Consider the following 16,156-nt stretch of genomic DNA (forward strand, 5'->3'; position numbering starts at 1 on the left):
CCGCTTACTGCGTGACAGCCCTCCGCACCGGTAGTCCCTCTGCCGGGAAAGTAGTGAAACTTGACCCGCTTTCGGGCTCAATGTCACATTTGTTTTGTCGCCATCGGTAGCAGTATAATTGTTGCAGTACCTCACACCAAATACCCGCACACTCTTAGCGTATTCATTTTCCTCAATTTATTGTCACTGTTTTGAGTGTGACTTCCTCCCAACTTCCAACACTCAACTCGCCCTTTTATGGGTGGCGATTGTTAAAAGCGCAACAAACCTTCACCGTATCCGCAAAACCGCGTTGCGCGTTACCGAAGCAACAATTTTAATCATTCACGCAAAACCATTTTAGTCAACACCGCCTGTCTGGATGGAGGAATGAAGGTTTCGATCGCAGGAGGCACAGGATTGCGGCAATGATCGTTTTCCGCTCGGCATGATTGGTGGTGATCGATACGAGGTGGTACGTTTTTTTGTTTTTTTGGAAGAAGGAGATTGATCATTCGTTGGCGGTTGGCTACCGTAATGGAGTTACTGGGAGTTGGTAATACTACCCTGCCTCAAGGTTACCGATGTCGGAAAGTGTAAACAATTGTCTGGGAGGGAAATTGATCTTAACGTTGCGCCAATGCGTTACTGATGTTTGTTTGACAGAATCAAGGTTTTCTTAGGCAAACAGTGTTCTGTGAGAGTTAGACACGAACAAGAGTACAACCACGACAACGAATTGAATACTTACTGCAAAGATCGATATCCGTTCGGAATATTCCACGCACGTTTGAACGACAGAATTTCAACCACCTCCAAAAAACTTCAAGTAGTTCTCACCATTAAGCTATATCACCGCATCAGAGCTTACGCACTTTAGTGGGCAAAGGTTGCCTACCTAATGCATATAGTTTTATCACAAAATCCGAACGGTTTATTCCGCCGCGGGAATCACCTTATCTTATCACACACGATTTATTAGAAGGACCGGTGCAAGGCAAACAACCTTTTTGCCCTTATCAGCTACGGCGTGGGTTGAACGCTTATACGCCCAGCTGTTTAGGGGTGATATGATGCTGCCTATGCAAACACTATTACCCCGGCCAAGGCTTCCATCCGGTAACACTATTTGCACCCGTGCGAAATTGCACCAACTCGACGACGAAGTTGACATCGAACTCCGCGCAGTGCAAGCAACGGTGGAGTTTTGGTTCGCAAATTATTTCCCTACCATATGGGTCGTGCGGGCCCCGTACGTAATGGGTTTGACATTCCGGTTCGAAAAAAAAGGCGCACTAAACACGCGTAGGTCACCACTGAACGGCAAATAATCCTCCGCGCGTTGTTGAGGGGATCCACTCACTCACCGCACACCGCACAGCCAGGTCCAGCCCACGACCGGTCGCACTAATCGATGCAACAGATATTGGTATTGGTACCGAACGAGGAGGGACAAATAAATTCCCAATCATATAACCTATTGAACCGACTCGGTTAACCACTGCCGGTCAACGGACACCCACACAATCCTTAGACACAGACACGCACAAACGGATCACTTGTGCAAATATGCAAACACTGCACCGAAACGCATTTGCACTAAATAAATACACGCACGATAGTCGCAAGGCAAACAAAAGCACAATTAGGATTGCGTGAACCACCGACGCCAGAGACGCGTTTCAAGCAAAATGGCGCAAACAGCAACTTTCGATGGCATCCACAGCTGAACTGACACTGCGTGTGTGCAACCTTGCTGTGAGCCCGAAAAACAAGCGTCGTGCGAGCGCGCGTGAAACGAGAGATAATGCGTGATTAAAGTGGAACCGAGAGCGAGACACACTCTCTCACAACATCCCACCGGAATGTGTCCGTTGCATGCTGAAGATCTGCTATGGTGGGGACAAGGGAGCGGGATGCACTTTCCTGCACACAACACGATCCTCTCACAATGTTGCGAGCTGGCGATCGTTGCGTCAAATTTCTTTTGTCTCTCGTACTCTCGAGCTCACTCTCTCTCTCTCTCTCTTTGTGAGGGTGATCGTGGTGTGAGCATGACAGCAGATATCGAGCGGTAAAGATGAAATGAATGAGCGCGGAGGAAACGACATGACGCTTAGCCGATCGTAATCGATTACAGAAGCGTATCACGATGAAATTAGTGCAAGTGGAACGGTGATCATAACAGATGGATGGGGGATGGAAAACAAACAAACAAAGGCATATCAACCATAACCGTAAGGTGATTTGTTGGCGGAGGAGGAAAGAAGGTTTTGTTTTTGAATTTTAGATTTAATTTAATTAAACAAATTTGTGGTTTCAAGGCGAAACAATGCAGGGCTTTCAATTTATTCGATTATCACAGTTGAATATTCCAATCTCTCCATCGTTATATTATTAATGCATAATATATAAAGATTTTAAAAGTCTAAATTATGTTTAGAAAGGACCATAATGATACTTAAATTTTTAATTTAATAAATATTACATACAGAGTCATATTTAGGTACACAAAGAAAGTCGATATCACTGCCCAGTTCCGTTCTGCTAACGAGATACAAAGTGATTGTTTACTCAACTAATCTCCACCTATCGAATAAGCAGTAGAGCGAAGAGCTTTCAGATAGAAAGACATCTTCATTTATGAAATTTCTACCATTTCTTCTTCGTAGGCACTGCCCATCAAATCCCTTCAAAGCCCTGCAACACGATGACCTGAGACAACAGCGCTGAGGAAGTACGATCACAGAGCAACACACTGACGTGGGAACTGGGAACGCAACAGCGTGACGATCGATGGAATGTGTTGAAAGCGGACAAAGTACCAAGCATTGGGGAAATTGTTTGCCATGGCAAGAAGACGCACGAAGGTAACGTAAGCAAACAAACTGGCGGTACAGTTTAGGGCGAGAAGCGGGCAAGATCTGTCCCGGAGCACTCGAGACGACAGGGTTGGGGGAGTTAAATAGGGTAATTAGAGAAAAGCACCCGATCGTGCGTGGTCCGATGTGAGGTTTAGCTTGAAGATGGAGTGCTTAGTGGTATGTGACACTTCAAGTCATTTTAGTTTCACAAATTTTACTAAAAAAATTATTTGCTTTTGCTATATTCTAAAGCAAACAGTTAACGTTTTATACAATTTATTTATGACGTTTAATTTTGTAGTTTAAATAATATATTAACTTTACGAAACCGTTTACAGGCACCTTTACTGAATGTACACTGAGCAGAGCGATGCAAAGCGAATTCCGAACCCGCTGCTGTTGCAGTAGACATTCTGCAAACACTAGCCACTGTGAATGCAAACGACCGCAACACATCAACAAAACAGGCCCACAAATAAACACCGTGAAAGCGAACCAAATGCGTCAACGCAACCGAAACAGTGGCCACCTTCCGTTTGGGTGTCAGCAACTTCAGCTTCTGGTCGGTCGGTGTCGGTACGGCAATGTGTTGCTGTTCCATGTGTGCCACATTCCAGCGGTCTGATCGCATCGGATGGCGCGTACCGTTTTAGGGTGGGATTAATCTTGCCGATCGATTTCGTGGAGCAGGAACACCCTGCAAGGCCGATGTTCGATTGGTCCTCGAGTGTTACGGTACGGGCGGGAGGAAGCGGTTGCATAAATTGACAAGAGTGTGTAGTTTTCGCGAAAGGTATGGAACTCACCAGTGCTACCAGTGCCGGTGTGATGTAAGTGCCTGACTGGTTGATGCTGGTTTCGGTTCCATTTGTAGGAAAACATTAAATCCTTTCATTTTTGGTTGGTGATCTAATCGCGTGGTCGTATAATTATTGCAGATTGAATGTTATAATTAAACACAAAAAACTGTCTTACGAACAATAGTCAATGTTTTTACATGATAGCTCCTTTAAAAAGGCTAACTAAACGCCTAAAGGTATGCTATTCGCTTTGCAAAAGTACTTTTTGTTATCAAATTCGTAGCTTCAAAGGAAATTATGTCATTTTATGACAATTTCTGGAATCTTCCATTCGCATACCATCCCACATCGTGTTACGAGACATCAAACGCGAGTTAGTGCGATAAGTATTTGCGATTATTCTTCATCTGGCTGTGAAATTATTCTTCACCGTACAAAAACACCTTTCATCCTAATGCGAAGCGCTGTTCAATATGTTCGCACATACACATACAAAAACATTCCACCGCTCGTTAGCATTTCGACATGATCGTCGCTAAAATCACCCACCGTCGGCAAACATCGCACTTAAACCGTTTTCTGTCTGGCTTTTGGATATTTAATCGAATAAATTATCGTAACGTTTGGCTGCTTTAAGTCAACAGCGCCACCACAACCGTCATCATCATCATCATCATCATTATCGTCTCTGGCATCGAAAAGCAACCACATCATAAATGGTATTAGATATGCTTTTTTTTGCTGCAGCACACATAAAAGACTTCCATGCGGTGCGATGATAGTTAGCTGATGTGTAATGTGTGCACTCGGCGGCGGAAAATTGCCAGAAAACCACGGAGAATGGTAACAATTTTCCATTATTCATGCCGCAGCGGTTGTCGGTCGGGGTATAGACGACGGCACGACGATACGATTTAGAGCTCTCCAGTAACAACAGCACTCGTTGACAAAACACGGACACAAAACCACCAGAAACAGAGAGATAGAGAGAGAGAGACACACACAATCAAATCAGCATAATTCAGAGACAATTGTTCGTCCTGCCCGTGCTGCAGCAGGCTGCTGGGTGCTGCTTCTGCGGACAGTGGAAAACATCGCACCGCAAAAGCAAACATGCTCCGGCAATGTGGCCAGGGAAATTGGCCAAGTGAAGGAAAATAATGTACAGTTGATTACTTAATAGGAACGAATTAATTTCATAATTGAATTTATATCAGCACAAACATCAACGTTCACACCGTTCCAGTTTGCCGCAACACGCTCGTATGCGGCAGTAGATGAAATGGTGTTGCCTACATGCAGGCGGTACGGTAGAATCAGTCATTGCTGAACCAACCACCGCTGTTTCGCAACTTGTTGATAGAACTGGCCGACCAAACGGTTTGGTATCGTAATGACCATGTCGGCTGGGAAGGACTTCCAACGGCGCTACATGAAGGTGGCAACCAATTTCATCATGCCGATTATTGGTTCGGTTCAACGCAGTGGAAGAAGTTGCACAATACCGTCAACAACAACAACATAGTACACTCAACAGACGCAACATTCCATTCGGTTCCGGGGAGTAATGTTCTTCGAACGAATTATGGTGCAAGGTGCTGAAAACGGTCGGCCACAACATCGCAACCCACCGTCGGTGCACAATCGATTCTACCACAAGACATCAATAGCGTGAAAATAGAACGCTTAGGCGAACCAGGGTGTGGAATCACTCCACACACCACCGGTAAAATGGTAGGTAACGCCGGGTAGTAGCTCAAACCAGGATTTGTACAACATTTCACACATTGTGCACCCTTCGTTCCGCAGGAGAACTGTGGAAGCATCGCCAATGTTTTTTGTTACACTACTTCCCCAACCCAGGCTCCCCATGGAGCCACATGGGTTTTTAGATACGGTGCGAGTTGAAATTGAAATTTACTAACCCGAGAGCGTCCAATTTCAGTACCGCCGGACCACGGTACTCGCGTTACCGGTTCGATTCCTTTGTGTGCGGCGGTGCAGTTGTAAAGTTTACATTAAATTTCCACCCGCATGGATTTACGTTCCGGGTTGTGCAAACAATGGCAGTGCAGTGAAATCATGAAAAAGAAGAAAAGAAACACAGATACTTCCACTCGATGCTTGGGTCGATGCAAGCACAGAGCAGCACAGTGCAATGGGGAATTTCCATTCGAATGCACATAGATTTCATCATAACGAGCGAAGCGAAGAAAGAAATGGAGAAAGTGAAGAGAGAGAAAAAAAATAAATCACAATTCCCCAGCTAGCTTACAGGATTTTATTTTATTTATTTTTTTGTTAAAAAGGCACTACACTATTCACCAACAAGTTGCAGGAGTTATTGATCATTCCTGAAGGAAATTCGTTACTACTATGATTTACGATTTTTTGCGCAAACAACAACCACGGCGAATCGGTTAAGCAAGTGAAGTGAAAATGGTAAACGATGGAGTTGATTTGTTTGATGACTAAATCAGTTTCAGCGCGAGCAAACTCCCCATTTACGGTTACGAACCAGACAAAATAAACACATTTTAAAAAGTTCCGCCACAACCGGCGGCGTATTTTTGCCCTCCAACCAACAATCTTTTACTTGCACCACCCTTATCCGTAGCGGCGACAGCCAACGACGACCGGCATGGTTTGTAAAGTGATACATTTGCGTAAACAACAAAATATTAAACGCTCAAATCTCGGACCACTCGTCCTCGGGGGATTTTCCTATGATCGTTACACGCTCCAGCTTCGCACCGGCCAATGTTCGGGATTTGCAAGAAAGGACAAAATTTCTCTTTCCTCCCAAAAAAAAAAAAATACCCATCCTCTCCAAAAACCCACCCGGACAACCCAAACCGAAATTGGTAGAAAAGGAAATTACGGAAGTGAGAAAGGAAATTACACCTCGTGCAACAGTAGCACGGGCGAACGTGCAGTGCCCGGGCATGGCAAAACGTTGTTTGACAAATAAATAAACAACACCAGTAATAACCTAAACCCGGCCGGCCGTCCGTTGGTTTCGGGACGCTTTGCCCAGGCAAGAAGCCAACTAGCTATAGATGTTGTGCGGTTTATTTATTTTGGTTTTGTTTCACTGCGCCGTGCGGACAATGTTGCGAACGGTGGCAGTGCATCGGCGGCCGGAACAGCACAACAGGCCACAATCGTTGGCCACAAAGAGTGAGAATGTTTAACTCGTATTTAATACCCAACACACAAGCGGGGAATGAAAGAAGATTCTTAAAAGCATGATTTTGTCACATTGGGAAATTGCATGCATTTAGGCGCGAAACAACAACGAACGCTTTATCAGCCGTAAAGCGTTCGAATTAGGTGAGAAAAGGTAATTAACATTTTAGATCTTAGATATAGTTAAAGTTTTAGATTCATTTAGAAATAGGGCACTTTGTAACACGTGTATCTATTTAACCATTATTCCAATTGAAACACTCTCTTGGAATTAAACCATTATTCATTATAAAATATGTAGGAAAAATAATCATTTGTATTTAATTTTCGAAGTTTAATGCCAATACTACTCATCAACCTGCGAACAGCCACTTCAGTTCACCGTTTTGGCCAGTAAGTTCCACCAATTCATCATTCGACGAATGTCCTTAAAGCTCTTTTTTTCTTTAATTTCTGTTTATCGTCCATTATCTTTCTATTGGACGTAACTGCGAGCAATTTGGAGGATTCCGGTGTTTTGCGATAAACTTCACTACAACTTCAACTCCATAATTTTAGCCCGTCCTTGCTATAATGGCAGCTGGCAGCTAGATCTACATCATGCGACTTTATAAACGGTAAAACCCATTTGTTGAGACACTCCTTCTTATACAAATCCGAATTTATGTTCATATTAGTGACAAAAACACTTTTTGCCACAGGAGTAGATTCCTTTCCAAATCATGAATTAAAAGCCATCCTTGAGGTTTAGTCAGCAGCTTCCGAGCCCGGATTCTTCTGGCCATTGATTGTTATTTTAACTGTGGATTGTGACGTTTGTTTGCTCGGAAACACTTAAATCCTGCTCAGAGTCGGATTAGTCGTACTGTAGAGCGGTCAGTGTTAAGGTTTTTGGCCAGATCATAGTCCGGTACGTTAGAGTTAGCCCTGATCTTCCGAATCTTCAATCGCAGTTGACGATCGACGGTTCCACTCCGTCGCTTAGTTTGAACCTTACGTCGCCTGAGTTTCCTTACATGGTTTAATCACTTCGACAGCAGCGAGAGTTGAGATCATTATACCCAGCTGATCGAGATTAAGGTATTTCCCCAAAGAGGGCGCTGCCATCGACTCGCAGATCCCGAAGCAGCGTTGGAGCCGAGAGGCTGGGTTCACGACCGAGGATCGTGAGGATAAAATCACATGCCGGCGTTCATTCGAGCCGCTTTTGGTTGGTGATAAACATAATTGAACTCTTCGTAAAATAAAGTGTTTAAACTAGTTCTGGGTCTGAATGACTTTCATAGAGAATATTCGAAAAGACCCTGAGACACTGACATCAATAACCAGCATATTCACATTGCTACAAAGTCAAAAGTTGCAATATCTAAGGTGCTATCATACCACCAACAAGCCCCATTGTTGCCAGGTACCCTTCCATCCACCAAAAGACAATCAGATCTGACTGGGAGGTATCAGATTGAGGATGACACCACTCAAACACTTTCACGCATGCTTCATCCAAACACGTGCCACTCACTTTTGCCGGTGATCAAAGCACCAGGGCAGCAGGGGATAGTAATTCATCCCGCTTCATCGGAAGTGCTCCGATTACGTGCGGTCACGTCCGCCCGAATGTAATCTCTTTCCGGTTGTGCTAGCCGTAGCCGAGATGTTGTTTTGGACCCCCCTGAATGTTTGAACACCGGCAAAGAAAGTTGTAACTGTTTGGATGGTTTCGTTCTTTTTGTTTCTCGGAGAGGCCGTATTGAAACTGCTGGCTTCAGCAGATAGTTTCCGTCGGCAATTAGTCTCACAGCTGGAACGCTCCATTCTTTCATGCTCCGAAGTGACCGTGAGCAGACCACCGTGCTCCATTACGCGAGGTTTTATTGATTGAGCTTGATTAGCGTGCGTCGGTATCGTTGGTCGATTCAATTTAAGCCAGTACTGCGTTCTGGTTGACCTCGACACTGCTTCCCAAACTGTGTGGTGGACAGTGTTGGCCAATTGGCAGCCGAGACCACCACTAATCAATCGTATTCCGAAAACAAAAAAAAATCATTGAGGTTCCTTGCGGTATTTAAATGGAATGTAGTGCCACTTCTCGCTTAAGCGTTTTTAAGATCTTAATTAATTAAACCTTCAAGTAGCAATTCTGCACGGTGAAAGGGGCACTAAATGGGTCTTTCTTCTGCACATTCACCGATCGGTTGTGTCATCGTTCCGCCATGACATCATGGCAGTATCGGTGAGATGAAATTTGATCCACAAGCGTACAAGTAACCACTTTACACTCCACAGCACCAGCACACATGGCACGCCCCTGAGTAGTGTGTGTGTGCCGAACGGAGTCTGTGCGTGCCAGTGACTTCCAGGCGCAGAACGGCAGCACTGTAAGATGACACCTTTGTTGTGATGTCGTTTGTTTTACATCAACCCTAAAGACGGGACACAGCTTGAAGCAACCACAATCAGCCCGGTTCATGCGTACCAACATAGCGCTCGTACAGCATAAACAAACAAGCCGTATTGATTGACGGTAGTCGATGGTGTATTATGTGTGATGCTGAAATTAAAGTCGTGAAATAAATACAACCATTTGGTGACGCTGCCCTGGCATGCGTTCAAGCTTTGCGTCGCGTTTCATCAGGCATAGTAGTAGTGCTGCGATCAGATGACTTCCCAGGAATGGTTTAGGGAGGATTTAGCACTCGAACATAGCAGTTTCTTTTACGAATAACCAACAAAGAACAAATCAAGGGAAATGCTCTTCCGGTTCATTCACATCCATAATACTTTAGCTCACGGATTACTCCTTCACACACACACAATCCGGAAGCAATCTGACGAACCTCATGAATTTCAAATTAAGCCGTTACTACCGAAGAAGTCCACGACATCGATGTGCTGAATGTGAAAGTCCCTATCGATAATCCTATCAGGACTTTCGTTATGGGGTTTTTATCATAATCTCCAGTAGATGAGGTTTGCAAATAAATTCTTGTCTCAGTATACTAGCACACACAAACGGAACCAACCGAAATTCTCGTATCGTGAGCTCGATCGTGGTATCGTGTAATCCCAATGTTACGAAATATGTTTAGCTTGAATGCTTGAATGCTTTAGAACATCCAGTTTTATCATCAAAATGATCATGGGACTTACCTTTCCATCTTTCGTGTCAGCCGCATGGTATCGCACCTCGAGCTGTCCTCCCAGCACGGCATACCAGTAGCGTCCCTGCTCACCGGCACGGAATACTACAACAAGAACCAAACAATGCTCAATCACTTTACCATTCCACTATTTGATTGTACAACACAAAAGAATACGTACACGTAACACCCTTTTCGAGATCCTCGTAGAAACCACACATAGCCAACTGCTGTAGCGCTGACCCTGGTAATCGGCATAGTGGCTCGACACGTCGCAAACGGCACGATATTAGCTCACAGTCACGAAGATTCCGGTCACAAGGCCTAAACGGAGAGAACATATTGAGAAGGTTAGTAATGCTGTTTTTTTCTTTTTATGTTAAGTTTTACAATACGTTCAAACTGTCGTTTTTCACTTCAAACGTCAAAACGCAAAAGAAAACGCCTAAACTTATGCAATGCGTAACACTATTTGGGTGCGAGAAATTTTGTTTCTAGTTATATTAACGGTTTTGGCTCAAATTTGACCAAATTAACGATGAAAAATGTTATCCCATGTGTAAACGGTTAACATCAACTCTCTGATAAAAATAAAACGAATCTTGCATTTGTTATCCGTGCCCAACGCCATCACCTATCCTCCAGCGAGTGAGTTGAAATTTAACTTCACAACAGCCAAAGTTTTGACATCTTCGCTTTGAAGCGTCAGCATAGGGAAAAAAAAGCCCCAAACATCCACAACTTGACGGTTCGTTACCTTATGTTCCCTTTGATCCGCTTGTTCGAGGGCGAATAATCTACCGCACGTTTCGCACAATATTAAAAAGACAAGATAATATGTTCATTTTTGTGCTCCAACCGGTTGAAGCGTTGCTGCTGAAATCAGGCACAAAACGCGAACCTCCACCTCTAAAGCCCTCCAGGAAAGTGCCGCGGAGTAACGATTCACTTTTGAAAGGATAACGCTTGACGTGGTCGCCAATCAACTTGCAGGCACCCGCGATGTATGTTCGGTGTGGTAATGTGAGCCCAGAGCTCCCGAACGCAGAACAACCGTGTGCCGAAGGTTTTTGGGGCGCAAGTTCTTGGAACGACACACCAACCTTTGGGGGATTTATTTTTACGAGCAGAACCGAACATCCGAGACCGAGACGGATGAAATTATGGTTGGGTAGCTTAACCGTGTGTAGTTGAACCGGAAAACCAGCAGGTGGGGAGCGGTGGGATTTTCCGATGTGTGGGACGGATGTCTACCAAAATGACATTGGGGACAATATTAAAATTGAATTTAAAGCTGTCCAATGGATGGGTTGGGCTCTATAACTGTAACCTTTTGGGATATATCGTGTTAAAAGTTACAGATAACAAGATAATTCTGTAACTCTTCCGCAAGTTGTGGAACTTCATTTGCCGAGCTTATAATAGCTAATAGCTTTTAATAATAATAGCTTTTAGCTCGTATGGCGCCTCAAAGTATACTATTCGCATAACAACGGAACTTTATTATGACGCCGCTATGAAAAAATAATACGTAATAAGAGTTTTTTTTTTACAATTATTTAATCAATTTAACAAAAAAAGAAGATTGTTTATTCTAAGCTGAAAACAATATGCTATAAGGACATTTTTCCTTCCCAAAGTTCCACCCTAGTATGCCCCATCTCTCTATACAAATAAGTCATGATTTATGAAAGCCATAATTCAGATTTACACATGCTTGCGCTTCCAAAAAAAAAACTCGATAGTGCTTTCCCACTCCCCTTTGGTCTGGTGCGTTTCACCATTTGATACTCCAATCAGCCAGTCGATATTTCTTCCTGCTATCGCTCACCATGCACGGTAGTGCACGTGAAATCAATCAACCGCCACAGCCCGGGCTGAAAAGCGGAATTGGAAGCAACATAAATTTTCCCAACCCGCATCCCAACAACCATGGCACGATTATAACCGATATTTCCCTACCGTACTACCGTGTATCACCGTGGACGCTACCGCTGAGGGTGATTTGTTTTTATTCTCACTAAACAAGTGCTCCGCAGGGAGGCGGCAAAACAATAAATACATGATCGGCTGTGAAGGAAGCGGTGAAATATGGGTCTGTCCCCCAACTCCCCGGCAGGATATCGGAATCGGTTAAATATATCATCCCCGTGCGCGGATAACGATCCCTAAGTACACCCCAAACTAATTGCCGCACCTTCAACAGCTCCCTGCGGCGGTGCTTTTTCGTATGGCGCAATGTATCAGCCCAAGCCCAGACCTGTCGTTTATCAATATTGTGAAATGTGAGGATTACACGTTTCAATTCCATCAAAAAGTTCCATTCCATTGGAAGCTATAATTTATCTCATTCTTGTGTAGAAACCTGCCACAAAACCACCACGAACGTCTGGCTTGTGAGTTGTGCGTTAAAGTTTGAAGAAAAGACGAAGCAATCCTGCACACCGTGGCAGGATCCATTCTGTATGCTAATCGAACATATGTACACATCAAACCCGCGCAACCCGGTACACATTAATCGATTGTGAAGTCGTCTCCAAAGCTCGCCCCAGGAAAGCTGTACCGGTTGGTACTTCAGCACCAAACGATCCCACCACTAGCGTAAGCCGTATTATGTGCGGCAAACACACACACACACACACACACACACACACACACAGAAGAGTGAAAGGGTCCCGAAAAAGCCTTGGCAAGCGTATAACTGATCCGTTAAATTCACCGGCACTTCTCCACGGTTGACTTTCAAAGCAATCCACCCTTGGCATTGGGTAGGAGTGCCGGAAAAGGGGTCCGGATTTTATGGAAGAAATGTATCCTCGCATTATCATAAATGAATATTTCACAGCACGCGTGTTTCGAAGCCACGGTTCAGTGGCTGCCTTTCCGTCGTGTGTGCAACTGTCTCAAAATCTCGGGACAGTCGAGATCAATCGCGTACGGATAGCGCTTTACACCATCCCCGTAGCAGGACGAACGTTTTTTTTACGAACAAGTAATGTGTGTGGTGATACAAAATGGTGGACAAATTTCGGGACGACAGGTGAGCCGATAAAAATCAGTTTTATTTACGTCAATCGTATTGATGCGATTGGTGGAGAATGGGAGCCGGTTCGTTAGCGGGACGGCATTGAACGGCTGGTGCATGATTAATGGCGTGAAATGTTGCTCCATTTTGTGCTTACAAACGTTTTCACTGTAAACGTAAAAGTTAACGCTGCAGATTAAAATTGTTTTTGAAGTATTTCGCCTAAATGTAGGCAATTTGGACACAAATTGGATTTCATTCGAAATAAGAAAGCATTCATGTGAAATTTTGCATACTTTTAGGCGTTTTTAATTTCTATGTTTAGTTTGCAACCTATATTAAATTGCACGAGTGCTGACTTCACTATCTCATCCCATCAACACAAACTAAAAATCATCTTCATTTAAGGCAAATAATAACCATTGCTCCAAGCACATTCACGAAAGTGCATTGGAATATGAAAGAAGTAAAGGGCATTATCCCATTGTTCGACACCATTATGGGCATTATTTCAATTTCACAGCAACTTATGACGCTTTTCTTTCCCACGCCCGGAAATAGATCCCGAGCGTTGCCGGTGGCGATGAGGTGAAAGAATAAAAATTATGCTTGACCTGAGCCACTGAAAGGATGTGCACCACAACAACAACAAAAAATGGAAATAGAAAAGAAACCATCCCAAAGCCGTAGTGAACTCACGCCGGTACGAAAATCCACTATCGGCGCCACACTGTGCTGCTGGGAAGCGGATTTTTGCTACGCTGCAAAATGGTTGTGGGAAAACACAGGCGGAAGCCGTTGTGGAAAAACTTTCTTCTTTCGGCTTCACGGCCGACCACCATCACCACAACGGGCGCATGCTTCTAGCAGCGGTCCCGGAAACCCATTCAGGATATTTTTATGCGGAAACTGGAAACGGAAATGAATGCAATGCATAGGACGGGACCGGCACGGCCCGATAGCATGCAGATCGTGCTGATAGCAATGAGAAAAATAGCACAAAAACCACCAGTTGAAGCTGAGACTATGAGCGGGATTTAGAGTTGTGCTTTTTGCCGCTTTTTAAATGCGCGTGATTCTTTCAATCTGTGCATTTTTTTTGGGGGGAATTTTATGGTGAGACGTTGGTGATTTGTTTTTTTCGCAGCTGAAGCACATAATTGTGTTTTATTGCAAGATTTCCATTTATGGGGCACGCCAATTCCGGTTCCCTTTTAAACGTAAAAGGAACACCTAAGCGTCACGCACCTTCATTAAATCTAATGAAATAAATACCAGGTGAAGTTAATTTTAAATCTATTCACTAGAGTACCTATAACTTCCTTAGCGCTACAATCCGCTGGGGGATCGAAAAATTGACGTGTAAAACTACCAAGCAGCTGTGCGCTCTAATGTTGTCACACTCAAAAGGTCGTAAAATTTTGTCACTCGTCGCAGCAACATTTTTAATGACGTCCATTCACACCGCCCGTAGGAAGTTGCGGCGTGCGGTCGGTAAACGATAGACGACGGTGAGCGTGCTTCATCGTTTCTATCCTAAAACGACCACACACACACACAAACACACATACAGCCCACTTACGGTGTGGTGGGCCATCGAGCTAACGAGAGCACTCCGAACGCGAACAGTAAATTGCTTCCCATCCTTTCCAGGCCATGCTAGGCTGGAAAAATCTGTGAAAATTGCACAAGAAAAACAGCAGCCTCACTCACAAGCCCTAGCAGGGGGTTCGGGTGGTGCGCCTATGCCATCGGTGGACTGTTTGAACAGCTTAACTGATGAAGTCGATGGCTTTTTTACGAGTTTAACCACATTATTAAATTCTTAATCGGTTTGTGTGCGGCAGGGACAAAGAAAAGTCGGAAAGTAAGCTCGTTAGTGTCGGCTTGAAAGTATGGTACAGCTCATCTTCAAAAAGAAAGTTCTTTGCTTAGGTGGAATTTAATTGACAATTATTACTTAATTTAATTTTTCAATAATGTGAAAATAATTTTGTCGACTTAATACCGGCAAAATTACGAACAATTAATACTCATTGCATTACTCTACGCAAGGTGGAGGAATGTGAAGTTGTAAACCGTGTTGCATACATTACGGCGCATTCAATTCCGTTTCATAATCAAGCGCCTGCATGTATGCAATTTCCGACATTTGTTTGATCTTACTTATTCATAGGTATTATCCATCGAAAAATTAAATTCATAGCGTTGTTGTATGAATGCAATAAATTCCACCAGATCTCGTGCCATTTTGCACAATGACACACGAACTCTGAGAAATAATGCTCATAAAGCAAACAATTTGGTAATAAACACAATCACACAACTTTTTCCAAACATTGCCTACACAAAGAACACTGCAAAAAAGCGAAAACCAAATTGACAAGACAAAGATTTCTAAACAAACTTCACAAATCAAACATCGCTTCTATCAACTGGTGGCAGAAAGCCAACCCACACATAAGAGCAAATAATAGAACCGGATGAGAATGTGAGCGGTTTTTTTTTGCGTGCGCTATGTCGTTTCCCAAAAGTGGGAGCCATTTGCTAGCGTGGGAGCCATTTGCTTTCGCCTAGAAAGCAATGTTATAAAATCTAAAAGAGATAACAATACGGCGCCTCCATGTTTGGCTTGGGTGGGATAGCTTGGAAAAAGATCCACACCTTGTTTGAAGCGCGTACGCTAAACGACACCAGCATTAATTTTATTCTACTGCTCTAGTTTAAAAAACGGAATATTTGCTAGATCTTTGCTTTAGACATCATCTTACCAACCTTTGCCGGTGGTATGCTTATTGAATTAATATCCACCCGAGAACCAGTCTGCTTTATTGTTCGCTTTGATATAAAATAATCCTTCGGGGATCGTTTTCCCAGTTCGTAAATGAACCGAGATGAGCTTCGCATTCCAAGCAACCGTTCCGGGAATGTTCGAAACGAAGCAGCATAATCATTTGCGAGACTTGAGGACACACCGTTTGTGGACCGGTAAAATGAGCTATGTAGCGTTTTTGTGTAGAAATTTTGCTTAAGAAACCATGAACAATACGCGCCCTCGTCGAGGAATTTTGTTCTACGCCGGTCTGTACAATAGACACTCGGAGAAAAACTGCCACTGCTGAAAGCCGTTCCACGTTCACTCGCCGAGTAAGGCAATCATGT

The 16,156-nt window shown here is 43.8% G+C and overlaps 1 protein-coding gene across 2 annotated transcripts in view; it reads right to left on the reverse strand.

Annotated features, from left to right (window-relative positions):
- LOC128301082 (rap guanine nucleotide exchange factor 4) overlaps positions 1-16,156 on the reverse strand; it is a 104,472-nt gene that overhangs the window by 75,994 nt on the left and 12,322 nt on the right. For both annotated transcript variants that reach the window (XM_053037397.1, XM_053037398.1), the window contains exons 2-3: positions 10,151-10,293; positions 9,980-10,074 (exon numbers count right to left, since the gene is read on the reverse strand). In XM_053037397.1, the coding sequence (XP_052893357.1) occupies positions 9,980-10,074; positions 10,151-10,293 (238 nt within the window). The remainder of the gene's footprint in view (positions 1-9,979; positions 10,075-10,150; positions 10,294-16,156) is intronic.

This window comes from Anopheles moucheti, chromosome 3, assembly GCF_943734755.1.
Source record: "Anopheles moucheti chromosome 3, idAnoMoucSN_F20_07, whole genome shotgun sequence".
In the NCBI taxonomy this organism is placed as follows: domain Eukaryota; kingdom Metazoa; phylum Arthropoda; class Insecta; order Diptera; family Culicidae; genus Anopheles; species Anopheles moucheti.